The sequence below is a fragment of the Rhopalosiphum maidis genome, chromosome 1, assembly GCF_003676215.2.
Source record: "Rhopalosiphum maidis isolate BTI-1 chromosome 1, ASM367621v3, whole genome shotgun sequence".
NCBI classification, from domain to species: Eukaryota; Metazoa; Arthropoda; class Insecta; order Hemiptera; family Aphididae; genus Rhopalosiphum; species Rhopalosiphum maidis.
In genome coordinates, this window is record NC_040877.1 from 29,735,386 (window position 1) to 29,754,431 (window position 19,046).

The window sequence follows — 19,046 nt, forward strand, 5'->3', positions numbered from 1 at the left end:
TTTTATTATTTGTAATTAAATTATAATATGATTATTGGATTATTATTAAATTATAAATATTAATAAATTTTAGTAAAATAATGAGTGGGATACTCATCACCACTTAATCACGCCACTGCAATTACACAAGTTATATAATAATTATTATGGTATTTTCTGTCACCAGTTTATCCCAGGACCTTAACCCATCCAATTATAAAAAATGTACACAATAAAGTTTAAAGTTATTTGTAGTTAATCTTAGTAGATGAATGCCACATTTTTGTGTGCTTGGTAAAAATATTGAGTTAAAATTCTTATCAATATCTGGGTCAAGAATTTTCAGAACATTATTAGGTGAATTTTAAATATTATGTTTTGTTGGATAGTGTTCTGTGCAAAGAATTTTCAATTCAGAAATGTTTGTCAAAACTTTTGATAACAATAAACTATATACTCAAATGTTGAAACCTGAAGTCAAATCAAATATACTATAGCAATTTATAGCTCTAGAATAAATAATTTATGTTTGTGAAAATAAAGGTAAAAAAATAATACAATTATTACACATGTCTCTTAGTCAAAAAAATATAAATATATATTGTTTATGTCATTCCAAACAATTTTTTTTTGTATACAGCTGGTAACTTTTCTACAAATGAACACGGATTTACTTCGACTGCAACTAGTTCTTCTCGATTTAAAAAGTCAAAAAACACCAAGTGCTAAATAACAAAAACCAAATATTACTCATTTTGAAAAGATAAAATAAAAATAAAAATGCAAGCATAATACAATGTGTTAGTAATTCAAATTTAAAATTGTAAGCATTATTATACAGTGCTGAGCGCAAGTATATAAATTACATTTAAGAGGATATTAAACTAGCAAACATATAAATATAATACTAAATATATATATATAATCTTACAAACATATGACATATCAACTTTGTGTTCAGCATAGGCGGAGCTACAGGGCGTCTAGGAATGCGGCTGCACGCCCTGATCGCCCCAAAGATCCTCTATAATTTAAGTCAAACAAAAATGTAGAGGTTATATTTTTAATATTGCATTATCAATATGATTTCTACAGAACTATCAGTAACAAGTTGTATTTGTGAGAGGTCTTTATCTAAATTGACCAAAGTCAAATCTAAATTAAGATCTACCATGAAACAAGAGAGATTGAATGCTTTGATGGTATTGATGGTAGAACGGTAAATGGCAGTCAATGTTGATGCTGTTATAGACTATTTTAAAATAGCGATAGATTTTAAGAGACGAATGTCATTATAATATTAAAGTAAAGTTTATTTACGTTAATATAATAAATATATATTCTTAATTTTTTTTTATTATTAATAGCAATGACATAAGTAAAGCAGTAAAGGTTACATGTAAGATTATATATTACAATCTTAATTATTATTAAATATAAAGTGACTATTAAAAACACTTTAGCGATTTTATGGATTAGCCCCCCCTCCCCCAATCACCTTCATATATTGTGGTGGGTCAATTTAGATTCTGCATATTATGCTGAACAACACTTTTGATTCCGCCTATGGTGTTCAGTAAAATCAATTGTATTTTATTAGCTTTAATATTAAGAGTGAATTGACTTATATTAAACTTTAAGGCAAGAACATTAAATAAGTTTAAAGATTTGTTTTTTACAATATTTTAATTTTTAGCAAGATATAAAAATTGTAAATACTTCAAGTTAAAAACACTCAGATCTAGCTTAAAAAATAAAATATTGAAAAAATCCAACACTTAGCATATAAAATGTTCTTGCCTTTAAGTTTCATAAAAAGTCAATTTACTCTAATATTAAAGGTAAAAAACACATAAATAGTTCTGCTGAACACAAAGTTGCAATGTTCTATGTTTGTAAAATGGAGACGACACATGTAGGTGTAGTGCTCTCTTCAGATAATCAAGCTTAAATAAAAAAATCTATTTAAAAATAATTTGGTAATACTATGGTGTAACGTTTATTTTCCAAACATATGTGAGTAACATTATAATTAACTATTATATTAAATAAATAATCTCTTCAAATATAAAAAACAATTAGTTTTTAAAGATGGTTTTGGTTTTAAATATTTCATGATTTTACAAGAAACACCTACTAAGTGCAACATTTGGTTTTGTACATTTTGAATTATAGCTATACGAGGTCTGTTCAAAAAGTACTAGGATTCAAAATATGAAGTTACATTTTATTTAAAGATATCTTCTTCAAAATCCTCTACTCCAAATGATATACAGTGGTCTCAATGACCTTGCTAGTTTTCAAGTCTTAAGAACTTTTCTTAAGTTGAAGCATAAATTCAGTTGTCGTATTCGCTTTAATTTCCTCTACATATAAAACCATTGTCCTTTATAAACACAGATTTCAGTCTCAGGAAAAGAAAAAAATTACATGGGCCCAGATCAGGAGAATAGGGAGAATGCAGGACCACAGGTATTTTATTTATCAACCAAAAATTCACGAATTTACAGCGTTGAATGTGCAAGTACTTTTTGAACTGACATTTGACCCATGAGAAAACTCATCAAAACATCTTCTGATTTTTTGTAATCTCATTTTTTTGGAAACAGTCAATGCTATAAAATATGTATAATATATAGTGGAAAAAAACGTGCCTCAGATCTGTCATTGCTGACGGTCTACATGGCCAAAACTATAATGTTTTCTTATGGGCCGGAGTAAATAATTTTATTTATTAAAAACATTAATATTCATGATTAATACTCACTTCATAATTTTGTATAATCTTAAGAGAAAATGTAATGGGTTTAGATTTTAGTTTCTTAATTTTTTTTTCTGGATCTTTTGAATTATTCTAAAAATATAATAATAATAATATTAATTAAATAAAGTTATTTTTAAGTTATATTATCATTTAATAATAATCACTTCATCTTTTGTCAGGACACAAATAGTATTATCATCCGAAAAAATAATAGAATCATTTCTAGAAGCATCAAATGTAATACAGTTAATTGGAAATGATCTATTTATTAACTCTGAAGGTGGGTTTAAAAATAATTGTTCTGAAAAGTCAGTGTATTCTCGTCTACTTAAACTATATTCTACAACCTGAAAAAATAAAATAAAATATAATTATATTGCTATTATTTTGATGGCCAATGAGGCATTACATTTCGATTTGCATATGCTATCACAAGATTTTCTGTAATAGGATGAATCTTCATACTTGTCGGAGAACAATGATATTTCGGTAGAGTACAATAATGCTGGAACCAACAAACCATTATGATTATTACTATTCAGCATATTATAAATTATGGTTAGAAGTATACTCTTACCTTTCCTTCATTAAACACAATAATATTACTTTTTCTATCAGCTGCAACAACATATTTATTCCATTTAGACACTTCCAATAAATGTATTAAATCTTTAAAATCTATAAACAATAAATTAATAGATAGTTAATATAATTCTAGCTTAGGACAAGAAAATCTATAACTTACAAGGACTAGTGTCAATGCAGTATTTTGTTGATAAATCAAACTTGTGAGACATTTTTAAACAGACCAAAGTATTTTCGTGTTTGGTAGCAAACCACAAGTATTTGCTATCAGACGAAAATGCTAATTGGGTGGAAACATCACAATCAACTGGTTGGATGCCAGTCTTTTTAATCATTGGTTCACAAGTGACAGAATCCTAAGTAACATAATAAAAAATTTAATGAACAATTTAAAACTAAAATGAAACTAAAATACATATACGTTATTGATGAAAAAAATATATTGCGTACCATAATTAAACTAAATATTTTAAGTTTTTCTTCAGTTGAATAAACGACCCATGTGCCATCAGGTGAAATGGCTGAACATCTTACATAGTCATTTTTTGAATATTTGATGGTTACCAGTTTTGATAATTTGTTTTCATACTTATGTTTATCACCTAAATACCATACATCTAAATGGCTTAGATGTAACATCAACACATAACGAGCATCTGATGCTAAAGATATAGCTGACTGAAATTAAGATTAAAGTATTAAAATTATTTAGCTTCTTCTGAAAATATATTTAACTTGTTCAGTTAAAGAAAAATAACTTACAGACATCAATGGAGGGTATTTAACCATATGTTTTGGAGGATAGCTGCTCACCGATAAGTATCCATCAATTCCTATAAAATAATAAATATTATTCCTATAAATAATGTAGCATAAATATAAATATAATATAATTACCTCCTGAAAATAGTTTCCCTTTAAAATGAACTAATGATCGTACTTCTACTGTATGTGCCACTAGTTGAACACTTCTAACCCATTTATTGCATTCAACACTCGTGTCTGATTTCATGGATATCAGCTCATAACATACAATAAGTGGATCAACACCTAAAAATATTAAATAGTTAATGAGTAAGGTATAAGTGTAAATTTCGTTTTACTGTTTTCAGTACTTAAATTTTGTATAAATTCATTATAATTTTTTATGCTTAACCATAATTTACAACAAATTTTATTTAATAAAAATAAGGTGTTTAAACTTTTACAAATATTAAAGAAATTTTATTATAAAACAAAAATAAACATAGTGAAGAATCCTAGTTAAGAAGCCATCATCTACTATGATAGTTTAAGACTTGTGACATTCATTAAATGTTTAAATATATATAAATATATATATATATATTAATCTAGTTATAGATTTGAAATTAAAAAAAAATCTTCTATGTATTATTATAATTATATAAAACAGTAATCTCTATATTTAGTCTACATACATAATATTTTCGTGCTATTTTTTAGTATGGATGTAAACTGCAAATATCTCTTTAAATTATAGCAATAAATACTAACCACTGCAATAAACTTTAGTCTGTGATTCATCTAAACATACTATAAGTGCAATTGATTTTAGTGCTTGATAATTGGCAATATTTGTTCCTTTATTTCCATCCCAAAAACATAATTTACCACTACAACATAACATAAATGACAAAAATGTCAAAAACAGTAAAAAATGGACATTTAATAAATCAAAAGATTATATTTACCGAGAATCAGCACTAATGATTGTGAAATCATTGGTGACTGCTATTGATGACACAATTGTATCGGTTTGACCAGTTGGAAGTTTGTGTAGAGCATGACCACTTCTTCGGCTGTAAATACGTAAAGCATTTATGGAACCCGTAACCAGCCATTCACCGCTTGAATCCCAAGAAATACAAATGATCTTACCTATAAAATAATATTTTTGTAACTTTAAATAAACAAGGTATTGCAATAAAATATTTTTATACCTTCTTGTTTGTCCATTAATCTATCATATGTCAAACCGTCTGACGTTATTTCAAATATATTAATATAACCATCTTGAGTTCCAGCCTATGTATAGTTTTACATCGATTAAAAAATAAAATAAAAATTTGATCGTATTGAAAATTTAAACTCACGGCTAAACGTCCACTGTCTTTATGAATAGCTATACACCAACATGATCCAGATGTTACAGTTTTATTATACTAAAAGACAATCATAATGAATGAAAATATTCAGAACAAATCACTTGTGAATTTGTATAATTACTACTCACCAAAGGCGATAGACTATGCAGGTCGTGTTCCGTAACAGTGCCATTTGCACTGCAGCTAAACAATCTCCCTTTGTACCAAGCAAGACCTTCGACACTGCTGTCACATATCAACGTCCTGTCAATGTGTGGCTTATATGAAACATCCCATATTTCAATTGACGCGTTTGACCTATAGACCAAAACGAATAGACTAGTCAGCAAACGCAAAACATAAATCAGTGATGTACCTACCTTCCTATGGCTAGCTTTTGTGTCTCGTTTTCGACGACCATACATTGGATCGAAAGAAGTTCGGGCGAAAAAAAATTCACCCTGTGCACGTCGAATGAACCCATTATTGTCAGGTTATTAAAAACGTATTCACAAATAAATTAAAACGTTCTACTTTTTCTTATAAATAGTTTTAAAACGAAATAGCTTTTCTGAAGTTAAAGTAAATTAGCAGAATATACTTTTAAGTATTTGATTATATGGTAACAAATTTTAAATGTTTTATAGTTTTAGTTTATACGATTAAATCAAGTATACTCGACTATTTGACAGTTGACACTATCAACAATGACAAGAATCATGCGTGAAAGCCACATGCTACGAGCGGATTATAGCAGCAATGCAGCATTCTAGCAACTCAACAGCTTCAACAGTTCTATAGTTTCAGGACCGAGTACCGAATGCGCATACGCATGCGCACATAGTTTTATTCTATGCATTCTTCGTTTTCGTATAGGAAAACACAAAAGCCACGAAAGTGATTTCACCGAATTAATTACTACGAATATCAATTACTCCGAATGTGGCTGTTAAAAATGATGATACCACCTCATACAACAATCGTTATTTCGATAACCCTGATAAGTGATATAGAACTAATATGATAATATAACAATATTTCCCGCATAAATTTAAATATTATATTATGTATATTTGTGAAATGAAATTGAAATAAATTTATTATTATTTATTTAAAAGTAGTATCCTATAGATTAGTATGGTATGAAAATCTTTGGTTTTTGTGTTATTTGTACTTAATGGTATTTAATGGGGATTATAATAGGACAAAGGTGTATGGGTAGACAATTGTGGAACTTTTAAGTCAATAATGGATAAAAGAATAGAACATTGAATACGATTAGATAACAGACCTCACAAGAAAGTCTTACTAGAGATTGAAGGTCAATCTTTGAGACTGGAATATATATTATATATATAATTTATAAAATTGGGATTGCCAATAATATTTATATATTGTCAATATAAATTTAATATATATATCTCATATTGTGTGCTTTTATATTGACATTATTTTTTTAATTTGACAACAAAGTGGACAACTATATTAATGCTGAGAATCAAGTAAGACTTTTTATGAATTTGTGAATTATAATAATTATAAAAATCTATTATACTAATATTAATTTATTATCTTAGTCTTTGGAACTTTAAATTGGCAAGGAATTTTCATCTCTTATTGAGTTGGAAATTCCCATTGAAATATATGAAAAAAAACAATATGTCAAATTTCACAAAGTTTAGTTCTAGAACCATTGAAGGTGCTAGAAAAAAAGGATTAAAAAGGCACATAAATCCAATTTTGGAATATGCTGCTTTAGATTATAGGTGTGAAAGAAGCGGAGAGTACAAAACTCAGTCAACAGGTATTCGGCCACAATAAAGGTATAGTTAAAATTATATTTATAATTATAAAACTTCTTGGTGTTGATATTTATTTAGTTCTTTTCATTCAAATTGCTCTGTGTTAATAACTGTTCGACCCAATGATAATGGAGATAAATTAGTCATAAAAATTTTTATTAGTGAACACAATCACATATGTAGCAAGGTAAATAGTTAACAAAATAATAATAAAAATTGTTATTTAAGTATTTATTATAGGCAATGTATGATCATTATCCTAGACAAAGACGACTAGATACAGATTCAAAAATTATGGCATCAAAATTGGTTACAATGAAAGTTAATAAAAAAAATTTACAAAATGATTTAATGAAAACACATAACAAAGTTATAACATTAAAAGATATACATAATTTGGTCACATTAAAGTCACCAGAATCAGACGCCTTAAAAGTTTTGGCACAGAGTTATGAGGGAACGGACATCACATAAAATATTTCAAAAAACGAAAAAACAAACTCAAAGCTATTTTTTATCAGGACAAAGAAATGTAAAGAATATTTTCTTTGTGTCCTAAGGTATTGTTTGTCGATGCTATATATAAAGTGAATGACTTAAAAATGCCTCTCTATGTTTTTTTAGGTATTATCAGTTTTTAAAGTATCTAAAGTATAGAAAAAATGATTGTAATATTTCATAATAAGATATCGATTAATATATTATGCAAGTTTTTTATGTTTTTATTAATATGAAAAATTGGTTTATAAAATATCTATATAGGTACTATAGATAATATAATAAAAAGTATTTCATACAGATTATATTAATATTAAAAACTTAGTAAAAACATTTGGTAGATATTTGTATGATATAGTATACAAAAAACAATTTATTGATGTTAGGTACATTTGTATATTAATATATTCTGTTTTTTTTTTATGCTAAGTTTAAATGTACGTATCATGTTTTTTTTTTAAGGGTATTTGGGTTTATATATTTGATTTTCTATAATAACCATAGATCTATATACTTATTAGTTATTAAGTTAATGTATTATACTATTATAATTTTTTACACTGATGTATGGAACTATAAAAACATAAAAAAAACAATACTATTATTAATATTACCAAATGTTATCAATAAATATATTAAAAGTAAAGGGGAAAATACTATGAAATATAATAGTACAATAGCAATAAAAAAAAATCTACGACTAACACATAATTTTTGTTTGAAAAGGAAAATTCAATAATCTAAGCAAAATTTCCATCATGGCGAAGACAGAAATACAAATATTAGTCTTGTAATAATCTTTGTTAGCTATACAAATTATACAATAAAAAAAAAAAAAAAAAAAAATTATCACCTCTTTCTTAAACCAGTTAGCTCGAGTTCAAATATTTAAAATCACAGATATATAAAATAAATATTATTTTATACATCTGTGTTTAAAATATAGGATTTTATAAAACATGAAAATAGTCACTACGATTTTAATATTTTATCAACAATTAATTCTATCAATAACAGTACTTACAGGCTATGGCCCAATATCTTATGTACCTAGTTAAGCTACCATATCATATATATATATATATATTAAGTTATATGTATATATTGTTTGTAACATTGTTAATTTAATAATATAGTATAGAAAACAAGTAACAACTAACCACCATTGATCTATAAATAGTACTTGACTTATGGGGGACTGAGCACTCAACTAAATTTTTGAATAGAATAGCATAGCATACACTTTTTCTTAAAGTGGTTATGCAAATTATATTAAAATTCTAGGGGCGCTACTTTTTTAAATTAGCTATATTTCCAAGTCAAGTACTGCTTATAAACTGTTTTTAAAGTTCTATGCTCAAGTAATCTCAATTGTTTTTTAAAATAGTTTTTTCAACACCCAAAATTTACTTCCTGTATCAAAATACTAATTTTATATCTAGGTTAATATGGCATGTTTTATAACTTAAGTGCAAATATTGACACATTGTTATATCCAATTAATATAGTCAATAATTAGCCATAAAAATAAATTGAAACTACTAAATGGGAATAAATTAAAAAATGGATAATTTATTAAAAATATTGATTTTTTATAAGGGAACATTAAATATTTTAAAGTTGTCAAAATTTTTTTTGTTTTAAATATCTAAATTTCATACATATTTTGTAAATTTCTAAAATGTATGATTTGGGTATTTGTAGTATGTACTATTGGTATATTGTACCTTTTATACATTAAAGATATTACATAGAAAAGACAAATATTTGTTTATTTTATAAAAATAAAAATACAAACAATATATTAGCCTCTTATTTTTTAGTCCAAGCCTTAATAAAAATAAATTGTACAATAAAATTATGAAAAATATATTTTTAGGATTTTCCATAAATGTTGTTTAGTTGAATAAGTAACATCTATACATCAGGAATACTTAGGATGTTGGAAGATCAGAAATCTGAGTCACAAACTTAAAGTCTTCTGGAAATAATAAAGTAGCATTAGCCAATATCAGTTTATATGACTGCTTAATTGTGACTTCTGCAACACCAGCAATATCTCCAATTTCTTTTTGAGAACGTTTTTCATCAGATGCTTGAGATGCCATAAATATTGCTGCAGCCGCTACGGATATAGGAGAACGGCCTGGTACAATATCGTATTCAACTGCTTTTTTAGCAATATGAGTAGCTGCCCTTTGGACCATGTTTGGTAATCCCAAGTTACAACAAAATCTCGACATGAAATCTCCAGTTGTTATCAAATCAACACTAGTTTCAAGTGCCTTTAATATTAATTTAAAAACTCTTCCAATTTCTTTTTTACTAACTTTACTAACAGCACATATTTCTTTGAATGTTCGTGGCACACCTTCTTGCCTGCAAGCAATGTATAAACTAGCTGACGCAATTGCGTCATTTGATCGACCTTTAAGATTTTTGCCATCGTGTACTTGTTTGAACAGTACATTGGCTCTGTCCACAATATTTCTTGGCAAATTTATGCGATCAGCCATAAGGCCAATTTCTCTATATGCATTAAGTAGTGAACGATTGGTTGAACAAACCATGCCTTTATTTTTATACTTCATACCACCAAACTCATCAAACGATGCATCACCTCTTGAAGGACCAACCAGTGTGGACAAATCAGAACCATTAAGTAATGGATTTTCTGCCCCTCCAACACGCGAAGGATCAGCACTATTGCTACCTTTGTCGTTACTGAAAGTCCTCCATTCAGAACCGACATCTATCACTCGATCACCAACCACAAGACCGCATTCTGAACATATTTGATCGCCAGCTCTATAATCTTCAATCAACGGGGCATCTGGATGCTGTTGACATTGCACTATACCAAAAAGAAAAAAATGTTTATAATTATAACACAACATGAATAAAAACATAATACTTATAAACAAACTCGTAACTCACCTAGATTTTTCGACATTATTCTGAACTAAAGTATCGCAAAAATTAAAACAAAATTGTTACATAAATAATTTAATTTATATTTTTCGTATCAGTCAACTTGCATAAATTCGATTATAATTTAAAAATAGTCACAATAATAGTTTATCTCGTGTTATTAAATTTTAATAATAATTATTATTCTCTAAATAATAAATATTAAATAGTACATCCATTATCATATTTTGTGTTACTGAATCGAATATACGTGACAACGTCATAACCGTGGTCGTGACTATAATTTATATCATTTTTTATTTACCTAGTTAATTGTTCAAATCTGGTATACATGGTTACGTTAATGTTGTTCTGTGATAGTAGTACATCACGTTGCACTGAGATAGATAACAACTACTAGTCTCAGTGCCGAAACATTCTCATAAAATATTGAAATGGTGTAGGTATTCGGTATTCACTATTCTAGTTTTCTACTATTCTAGAAAGGTACGAAGTACAAAGAGTGCAAATTACGAACTATAGGAAGTAGGTGTCTGACTATAAATTAATATTTGTTAATTATTATAATAATTATAACTCAACCCATTTTTTATACTTACATGTATTTAATATTAATGTCGTAGATTAAATATATTTTATATTACAATCTTTATATACAATCTATGTTTATGTTTCAAATTTTGTTTGACCTAGTGTAATTTGAAACACCTGAACATATTTTCCATTATGTCGTTGAATTTGCAGTCACATACTATTAGTCAAAGAAAAAGTTTAAAGTTAAAAGGTACTAAAACATCAGTTACAAAAAATCAAATTTTAATTTCTACTGGTATAGTATCACTGGATGCAGTTTTAGGTAAGAATATACATTTGTGTATTATACAATATTAATACATTTTAAGTTAACTTGTGATGTTTATATTTTGTTTTATTTTAATTTGTTGTGTATTAAATTACACCACAACTGTTATGTAGATTAATTTTTTGCTCTTTGCTTTGTTTAGATGGAGGTATTCCAATAGGAACTGTAGCTCTTGTGGGTATGTATTTATAATTTTTTTTAGTGTATACTAAGTATATTATTATGGTAACTTTTTATGTTCAATTATATTTTTTTATTGCTTTTAAACAATAATATATTTATTGGATCTATTTTGTTTTTGTTTGTAGAAGAAGAAAATTATGGCCGAAATGCAGATTTGATTACAAAACATTTTATAGCTGAGGGAGTTGTGTGTGATCATTCTATTTTAATTGCTGATGTCGAAAGGAAACCTGGAACAATTGTAATTTTTTTTATTTGTTCTGTTTTCTGTTTTGAGTTTATTGTTTTTTGAATATCAAACTGTATATAATTCAATTATGTTTTAATGTATGATAAAAAAAAAATTTACATCTATAGTTAATATTTTTATTTTTTTTTTGGATAAATAACAAAAATATTGTTTTGGTAATTATTTAGAATAAGTTTCAATTTTTCTTTGATTTGCTTATTGTTTTAGGCAAATGACTTACCAAAACCAATTCATGAAGATAGTTTTCAACCAACTGATATTGTTGCTGAGGATTTTAAAATAGCTTGGCGCTATAGCCAAAATCCAATATATGATTCTAAACCATATCATACATCCATATCTTTTGGACATACATTTGATATGTCAGCTAAAATTCCTGTTAATGAATTACAAAACATTAGATGCTGGCCAGTTGATAAATCACAAGGTATTTACATAATACATAATATCAATTGACAACTACTAAAGTTACATTGTTATAAACATTTATCTCTAAATATAATATTTATCACAATATATGGTTATTAACTATAAAAGGTGTATAATTATGTTTTTTTTTTTTTTTTTAATGTATATAATATTTTGTACTCAGATAATTATAAAAATTGTACTTATCTTAAAATCAAATTAAATTAATAGTACAAAAATTAGTTATTTAAAATAATTGGTACTTGTTTGTTATCTCCCCGCCATAAATAAAATAAATTATATTTATTATTAATAATAAAAGGTTAAAAAATTAATGTACTATACTTATAAATTTAAAAAAATATGTATAAATGTATGAGTAATTATAGGTATAATATTTTTATTTTATCATAATTAGAATGGAGGCCAGAACTCAAATATATCTTTTAAAATAGTTTCAAATGTATGTATCTTGTTTTCCGAGATGTGTTCTCCACATAAATTTTGTCAAATACAATTCCAGAAAATTTTTTTTCGTTCCATGATGCTTTTTATTTTACCATTTAGCAGAACCCCACAACTTTATACGGGTGTATACCCCTGTGTCCGATCAACAAATTTATAACTATGGTTAACAGTATTGTATTGGAATCCTGGTTGCTGCAAATTATTGTAAGCTTTCCAACATTTTCACAATATTATTGAGCCTGGTCTTATATATGTTTGATTATAGGTCATCTATCACGAGCTAAATATAATAATTGTAGAAACAATAACAGCACACTATAAGGTGTGGCGATAAATTTTATGCGGTGTACTGGCAGGGTGATAACAAACAAATACCAAATAATTTAATTCATATGTATATAGAAGTTATTTATAAGTATTATCTTGTTTTTGTTTCATCAATAGGTACCAGTTACTCTGAATTATTAGAACACATATACACAGTAATAACTAAAGGCGGTTTTAGTACAAAAATTCCCGTTGAACAAAGACATGTATTAAGAATAACAATTAGTAATTTGTTTTCACCAATTTGGGATTTTAATGATATGGATGTTGTTACATTTTTATACAAGCTTCGAATTCTTGTGCGTTCTTCATATGCTACTTGTCTTATAACTACTCAAGCTCATGTAATTGATGATGTAAGAATTTATTTATTTATTTTCTTAATGCATTGATTATAAATAGTGTTACTAGTATATTTTGTAGTATACTATTTATAATCAATGATTATAATTGATTTTTTTTTTTTTTAGGTAACTAAATGTCGGATAGAACATTTTGTTGATACAGTACTTATTTTCAAACCAATGGAATTAAGTTCATGTGCAGATTATAATGGGAAGCTTATCATTGGTAAATTGGCTTCATTTAACACGTTTTTATACGAACCTCTATCTGTAGATTGGGCTACAAAACTCACAAGAAAAAAATTATGCATTGAGGTATTATTAATATTTTGATTACTCAATGACCAGTGTTGTATTCTTAAAAATTAACTATAGCATACACTCATTTATCAATTTAAGGCAATGATGCAATGAATATTGTGATTTTATAATTGCAAAATTAATCAGATTCAACACTTTAAAGAAATTATAAAGAAATTAATTCAATAATATTAAATATAGATTGCTTAATTTTTTAACTCTTATACCATATTGTCACATTTTTTTTTTTAAAAGATTTTATGGTACAAGAGCATATTTGTACTATTTTGTACTGAGTGTACTCTAAATTACCAAATATAAAACATATGTTGTATACTTTTAAAAACATCACTGTCAATGACCAATTTTTACTACCAAATAATGTTGTAATGCATATTTCCACGGCTATGAATTTTATGATTGTGTATCAATCAATTTAAAACTAAAAAAAAATGTAATTTTATAAATTTAATTTGTCATATTCTTATTATGTCTTGATTCATAGCTCTGGTGATTACAATTTTAAATTGGAAACATGGTCCATTTTGTCTATTAAATACTAATTATAAAATATATTTTTTTATTTAGAAATTACATCTTCCACCATGCTTAAACACAGGGGATGATAATGAAAACGTTCACAATAAGCAATTGTCATGTGCATCAACAACTTCTGTATTAAATTTTTAGTTTATTGTAACCTGTTAGAATTTTATATATTTAATTAAATAAAAATATTTTTTTTTATTTCAACCATGGTATTCACATAAATAAATTAGGTAATCATATCATCTGTTACCTACCTGTTTGTAAGATGTTAATTTTAAAATCCTTCTACTTTTAATATATTGTATATCATGAAATCCAAGGCATTTTAGTTTTTCTAATTTATACAATATTTCATATTTTTATTTAATTATGATAGTTGAAGCATAAAATTTAAATATTTAAAAAAAAGTATAGGTGTAAGGTATAACATTTTTATTTTTTTTAGTCAAATTTTGATAAATGAATGTCTAAATTTGTTTAAAAGTTGTTATTGTAGGATCTACTGTGATAGGTTTTGAAAATGACAAGGAAGTCAAAACAATGTTTAAAATCCATACTATGTAATTATTAATTAGATTGGTTAATACTTAATAAGTACCTGTCCACTGTTGTAACCATCTATAGCGTCAACATAGAATGAAAATAGATTTTTTTTAAATGAAAGCAACTCGCTTTGAAACCCTTCAATTTTTATTTGAAATATTCTTACACTGGGTGACCATGATCACACTATCAATTATCCAAAATTTATGTATAATGTTTACTTTAGTGGCGAAATCAAAGCGGTTGGTTCTGGGTTCAAAACACCCTAAACAATTGTAAGCCCTTCCACCCTTTGTGAATTGGATAAATATAAAAATGAGGTAAATCTAAATTTTTTTCCCGAATATTTAGTCATTAATAAATATTTTAACTATAAATTGTTGGTTACACATAAAGCAAAGAAACAACCAATTAAATTTTAAAATCAATATTCTTATTGGAAAAAATATTGATGTAATATTTCAGAAGAAAACTAATACAGAATAGAAGTTTTTTTGTTCTATCTATCGATTTTATTGATTAACGGCTGAATGATCGTTTCAATAATTGTTGGCTGAGTATTGTCGGATTTCAAGTATAATAAACAATACATAATGACACTGATGCGATGCGATAGCGATACTTCAAATGGTCTATTGGCACAAAGAGCTACATGTTACTTTGTTAGTAGATCTGTCATTTATGACGATACAAATGAAATTTATAATTTTAATATTGTAGTATTGTACTGTTGGTATAGCTAGATATTGTATAATTGTAAGATAATGGTTATTGGTTATACGAATATTATTTATGTCCATGACAAAATATATATTTATAAATATGTCCATTTAACTCATTAATCGTGATTTAACTCAAGGTTTATAGACTATAGACTATAATCTATAAGCCATATTAAACCTTGCATTTAACTTACTGACAACATGATTTAAGATATTATTACTATCAATGGACGTCATGTGATAAGGTTTTAAACATTTTGATAATAATACGCTAACGGAAATTTATTCACTTGTTGTTGCCTTTGCCTCAAGTGCTGAGTTCGGCACTACGGCACGTTATATATTGTTGAGTGTTGACTAGTTGACTGCAGTTTTTTTGACTTCGTTATTTCCTTCGAAATTTACAATAAAAGTTGTGCGTTGGAATCCTAAAATTTGTTTAAATATTTTTGAAAAATGGTAATTTTTATTTCCGTGTGCACAAGTATATAGCCGAGTATTCCTTGTTATTTATTTTTGCAGAGTGACACAGATACTGAAGAGATTTTTATTAACGATGACGAACAACAGTACTTAGATCATATAAAAAAAATACTAGTTAAAGGACACAAAAAAATGGATAGAACAAAAGTTGGCACAATTTCATTGTTCGGCGCTCAAATGCGTTACAATTTGATGGATGGTAATAAGTAATAACTAATACACAACAACACATGATATTAGCAGTTATTGACGATTATTAGTTTTATCAAAACTTGATTTTATTTACTAAGGTATTTTTCCACTATTGACAACAAAAAGGGTATTTTGGCGAGGTGTCGTTGAGGAGTTATTATGGTTTATCAAAGGTTCAACAAATTCTAAAGAATTATCTGAAAAAAATGTAAAAGTTTGGGATGCTAACAGCACACGTTCATATTTAGACTCGATTGGACTTAAAAATCGCCAAGAAGGTAATTATGAAATATAACTATATAAATGTAAGTAAATATCACAATGTTTTTCTGAACAATTTGAATAATTATGATTTAATATAAGTATACAAGTGGTAATATATACCTCTCAAATGAAGATATTTTAAGTTTAGTTATTTTCTTATATTATTTTTTTTTTCAACCCAAATGTTGGTTTACAACTCAAATTCTCCATTCTAACTGATTACTCGCCTTTTCTTTAAGTTCCTTGCATCACATTTAATTTGTCCTATATAAGAGTTCCAGGGACGTCCTGCAGTTTTCTTTCCTTCTATCATACCATTTAATATTACATTATGTAATTCTTCTGGGTGTCTCAGTGCATGTCCAACCAATTTCCAGCATCTTTCTCTAATCGTATCTATGAGTGTACGTTTTTCTCCTACTGTTCTAAGTACTAATATATAAATAATAATAATAATGCATATCATACACATACTATACTTTTTTTTGTTATACTAACTATCAATATGATATATTTAGGCGATTTGGGACCAGTTTATGGATTTCAATGGCGACATTATGGTGCCGAATATATGGATGTGCATACAGATTATTCAGGAAAAGGTATTGATCAGCTTCAAAATGTTATTGATACTATTAAAACTAATCCTGGCGATAGACGAATGCTTATGATTGCATGGAACCCATGTGATGTACCTAAAATGGCTTTACCACCATGTCATTGTCTGGTACAATTTTTTGTGGCCGATGGATATCTGTCGTGTCAAATGTACCAACGATCAGCTGACATGGGTTTAGGGGTACCTTTTAATATTGCCAGTTATTCATTACTTACATACATGATTGCCCATGTCACTGGATTAAAAGTAAGTACCTAGCTGTACCCGATAATAATTATTTAAGTATTTTAACCTTTTATTAATTTGAGAAAAAAAGTTTTAAATTAATTAAATGTATAATTAATTGTTTTTAGTAACTCACTTGTCATTGATTACTATATTAATCTAATGGAGCAATCATGGGCCACTAAATTATTAGTGAATAGTGATAGTAAAATGTTTATGCAACCCAGCATTAAAAGAATTTTATACCCGCATATTGTGTTGTATCTGTTTTACATATTATATACAATATAGAAAATGTTTGTTTAGCAGAATTAATTTTGTGTTGTTAGCTTTAAAATTAGAATAAATTTACCAATCATCAAATTTAAAGGTAAGGACAGAAGTTTTCAAACTTTTCAGGCCAGACCCCCCTTTTGGTCAACCCCAGACTGAGCCCCCCTCATAAAAATAATTTTAATAGTCATGTTTAGAGTAACAAAAAGTTAAAAACAAACAATAAATATAGGCTAATATTGATATAAATATTACAAATTTATTTTATAATAAAATGTATTTTTTATAAAAGGTTTTAATTAATTGGCCAATTTTAATGTGATGCCTAGGCTTGTTTTTATTATTACAGACATTTCACAAATTTTTTTCTGTCCTACCAATAAAATGTTGATTTTGAAAATTTTCTTGCGCCTCCCCACACTTTGAGAACCTCTGATCTAGGACATGTCATATGCTTCAGTCATATTTTACATACCTATAACTCACTTGAAAATGATAATATCAATAAAAGCATATGACATGTTCTAGATAATATTATTACCTTATGTTTGATAATAGGTAAATTGACTTCAATAATAAAGCTAACAACATAAAATGAGTTCAGCTGAACGCAAATTTGCTATGATATAATATTATGTTAGTTAGATAGAATCAACACATGTGTGTATAACATCTTCTTAATGTTGTGATACAACAATTACATCATAATTTTCTTATCATGAATTATATAATAATTTATTTAAATTAATATTAATTATTTTTGAAAATATTTTATAGCCTGGTGAATTCATTCATACATTGGGCGATAGTCATATCTATCTGAATCACATTGATGCACTCAAAATGCAACTTCAAAGAAAACCCAAAAAGTTTCCCATACTAACTATTAATAGAGAAGTTAAAAGTATAGATGATTTCAAATTTGAAGACTTTACATTAACTGGTTATAATCCATATCCAAAAATATCCATGGACATGGCCGTATGAAAAGGATATAGAATATGAATGTATGAAATCAATGTATATTTTAATAAAATAGTTTATATTAATTAATTTAAGGTATATACATGCATACATAATTTTTGTTCATATAACACTTGAACAACGTATACACGGTATTGTAAATCAAATGTTTATATGAGATGTCCACAGTTTTTAAATAAGTTTAAAAAAATGTAAAATAAAAGCTGTTGAGCAGTACTAATTATGGCGTCAATTTGTTTAAGGTATAAATATAGAAACCAATAAAATATGTTTCAAGAGAATTGTTAATATAAGGTTTAAATATACACAAATATCATATGTATACAATATACATATTTGTTTATGTATAAAACAGAACTTTTAAAAAAAATTTTTAAAAATTTTAA

The 19,046-nt window shown here is 26.7% G+C and overlaps 4 protein-coding genes and 1 pseudogene across 4 annotated transcripts; 3 read left to right on the top strand and 2 right to left on the bottom strand.

Moving 5' to 3' along the window:
- Nucleotides 1–551: 551 nt before the first annotated feature.
- LOC113558510 (U3 small nucleolar RNA-associated protein 4 homolog) lies at nucleotides 552–6,226 on the bottom strand. The gene is made up of 15 exons (XM_026963994.1): nucleotides 5,814–6,226; nucleotides 5,583–5,751; nucleotides 5,443–5,511; nucleotides 5,290–5,374; nucleotides 5,041–5,227; nucleotides 4,844–4,962; nucleotides 4,226–4,378; nucleotides 4,091–4,161; nucleotides 3,779–4,006; nucleotides 3,489–3,684; nucleotides 3,321–3,421; nucleotides 3,153–3,248; nucleotides 2,908–3,090; nucleotides 2,747–2,833; nucleotides 552–704 (listed from the first exon to the last, which is right to left on the bottom strand). The coding sequence occupies exons 1-15, from the start codon at nucleotides 5,915–5,917 to the stop codon at nucleotides 585–587; spliced, it is 1,968 nt and encodes a 655-aa protein (XP_026819795.1). The 5' UTR covers nucleotides 5,918–6,226; the 3' UTR covers nucleotides 552–584.
- An 852-nt stretch (nucleotides 6,227–7,078) lies between these two features.
- On the top strand, nucleotides 7,079–7,816 carry LOC113549686 (annotated as a pseudogene).
- Nucleotides 7,817–9,484: 1,668 nt separating this feature from the next.
- Nucleotides 9,485–10,869, bottom strand: LOC113548262 (transcription initiation factor IIB). The gene is made up of 2 exons (XM_026949059.1): nucleotides 10,671–10,869; nucleotides 9,485–10,587 (listed from the first exon to the last, which is right to left on the bottom strand). The coding sequence occupies exons 1-2, from the start codon at nucleotides 10,684–10,686 to the stop codon at nucleotides 9,668–9,670; spliced, it is 936 nt and encodes a 311-aa protein (XP_026804860.1). The 5' UTR covers nucleotides 10,687–10,869; the 3' UTR covers nucleotides 9,485–9,667.
- A 181-nt stretch (nucleotides 10,870–11,050) lies between these two features.
- Nucleotides 11,051–14,665, top strand: LOC113549013 (elongator complex protein 4). Its single transcript, XM_026950148.1, has 8 exons — nucleotides 11,051–11,189; nucleotides 11,358–11,520; nucleotides 11,669–11,704; nucleotides 11,835–11,950; nucleotides 12,167–12,386; nucleotides 13,280–13,518; nucleotides 13,633–13,821; nucleotides 14,395–14,665. Exons 2-8 carry the CDS (start codon nucleotides 11,391–11,393, stop codon nucleotides 14,494–14,496), a joined length of 1,032 nt encoding a protein of 343 aa, XP_026805949.1. The 5' UTR covers nucleotides 11,051–11,189; nucleotides 11,358–11,390; the 3' UTR covers nucleotides 14,497–14,665.
- A 1,236-nt stretch (nucleotides 14,666–15,901) lies between these two features.
- LOC113552995 (thymidylate synthase) lies at nucleotides 15,902–18,941 on the top strand. Its single transcript, XM_026956088.1, has 5 exons — nucleotides 15,902–16,079; nucleotides 16,143–16,302; nucleotides 16,394–16,573; nucleotides 17,078–17,424; nucleotides 18,454–18,941. Exons 1-5 carry the CDS (start codon nucleotides 16,077–16,079, stop codon nucleotides 18,661–18,663), a joined length of 900 nt encoding a protein of 299 aa, XP_026811889.1. The 5' UTR covers nucleotides 15,902–16,076; the 3' UTR covers nucleotides 18,664–18,941.
- Nucleotides 18,942–19,046: the final 105 nt, after the last annotated feature.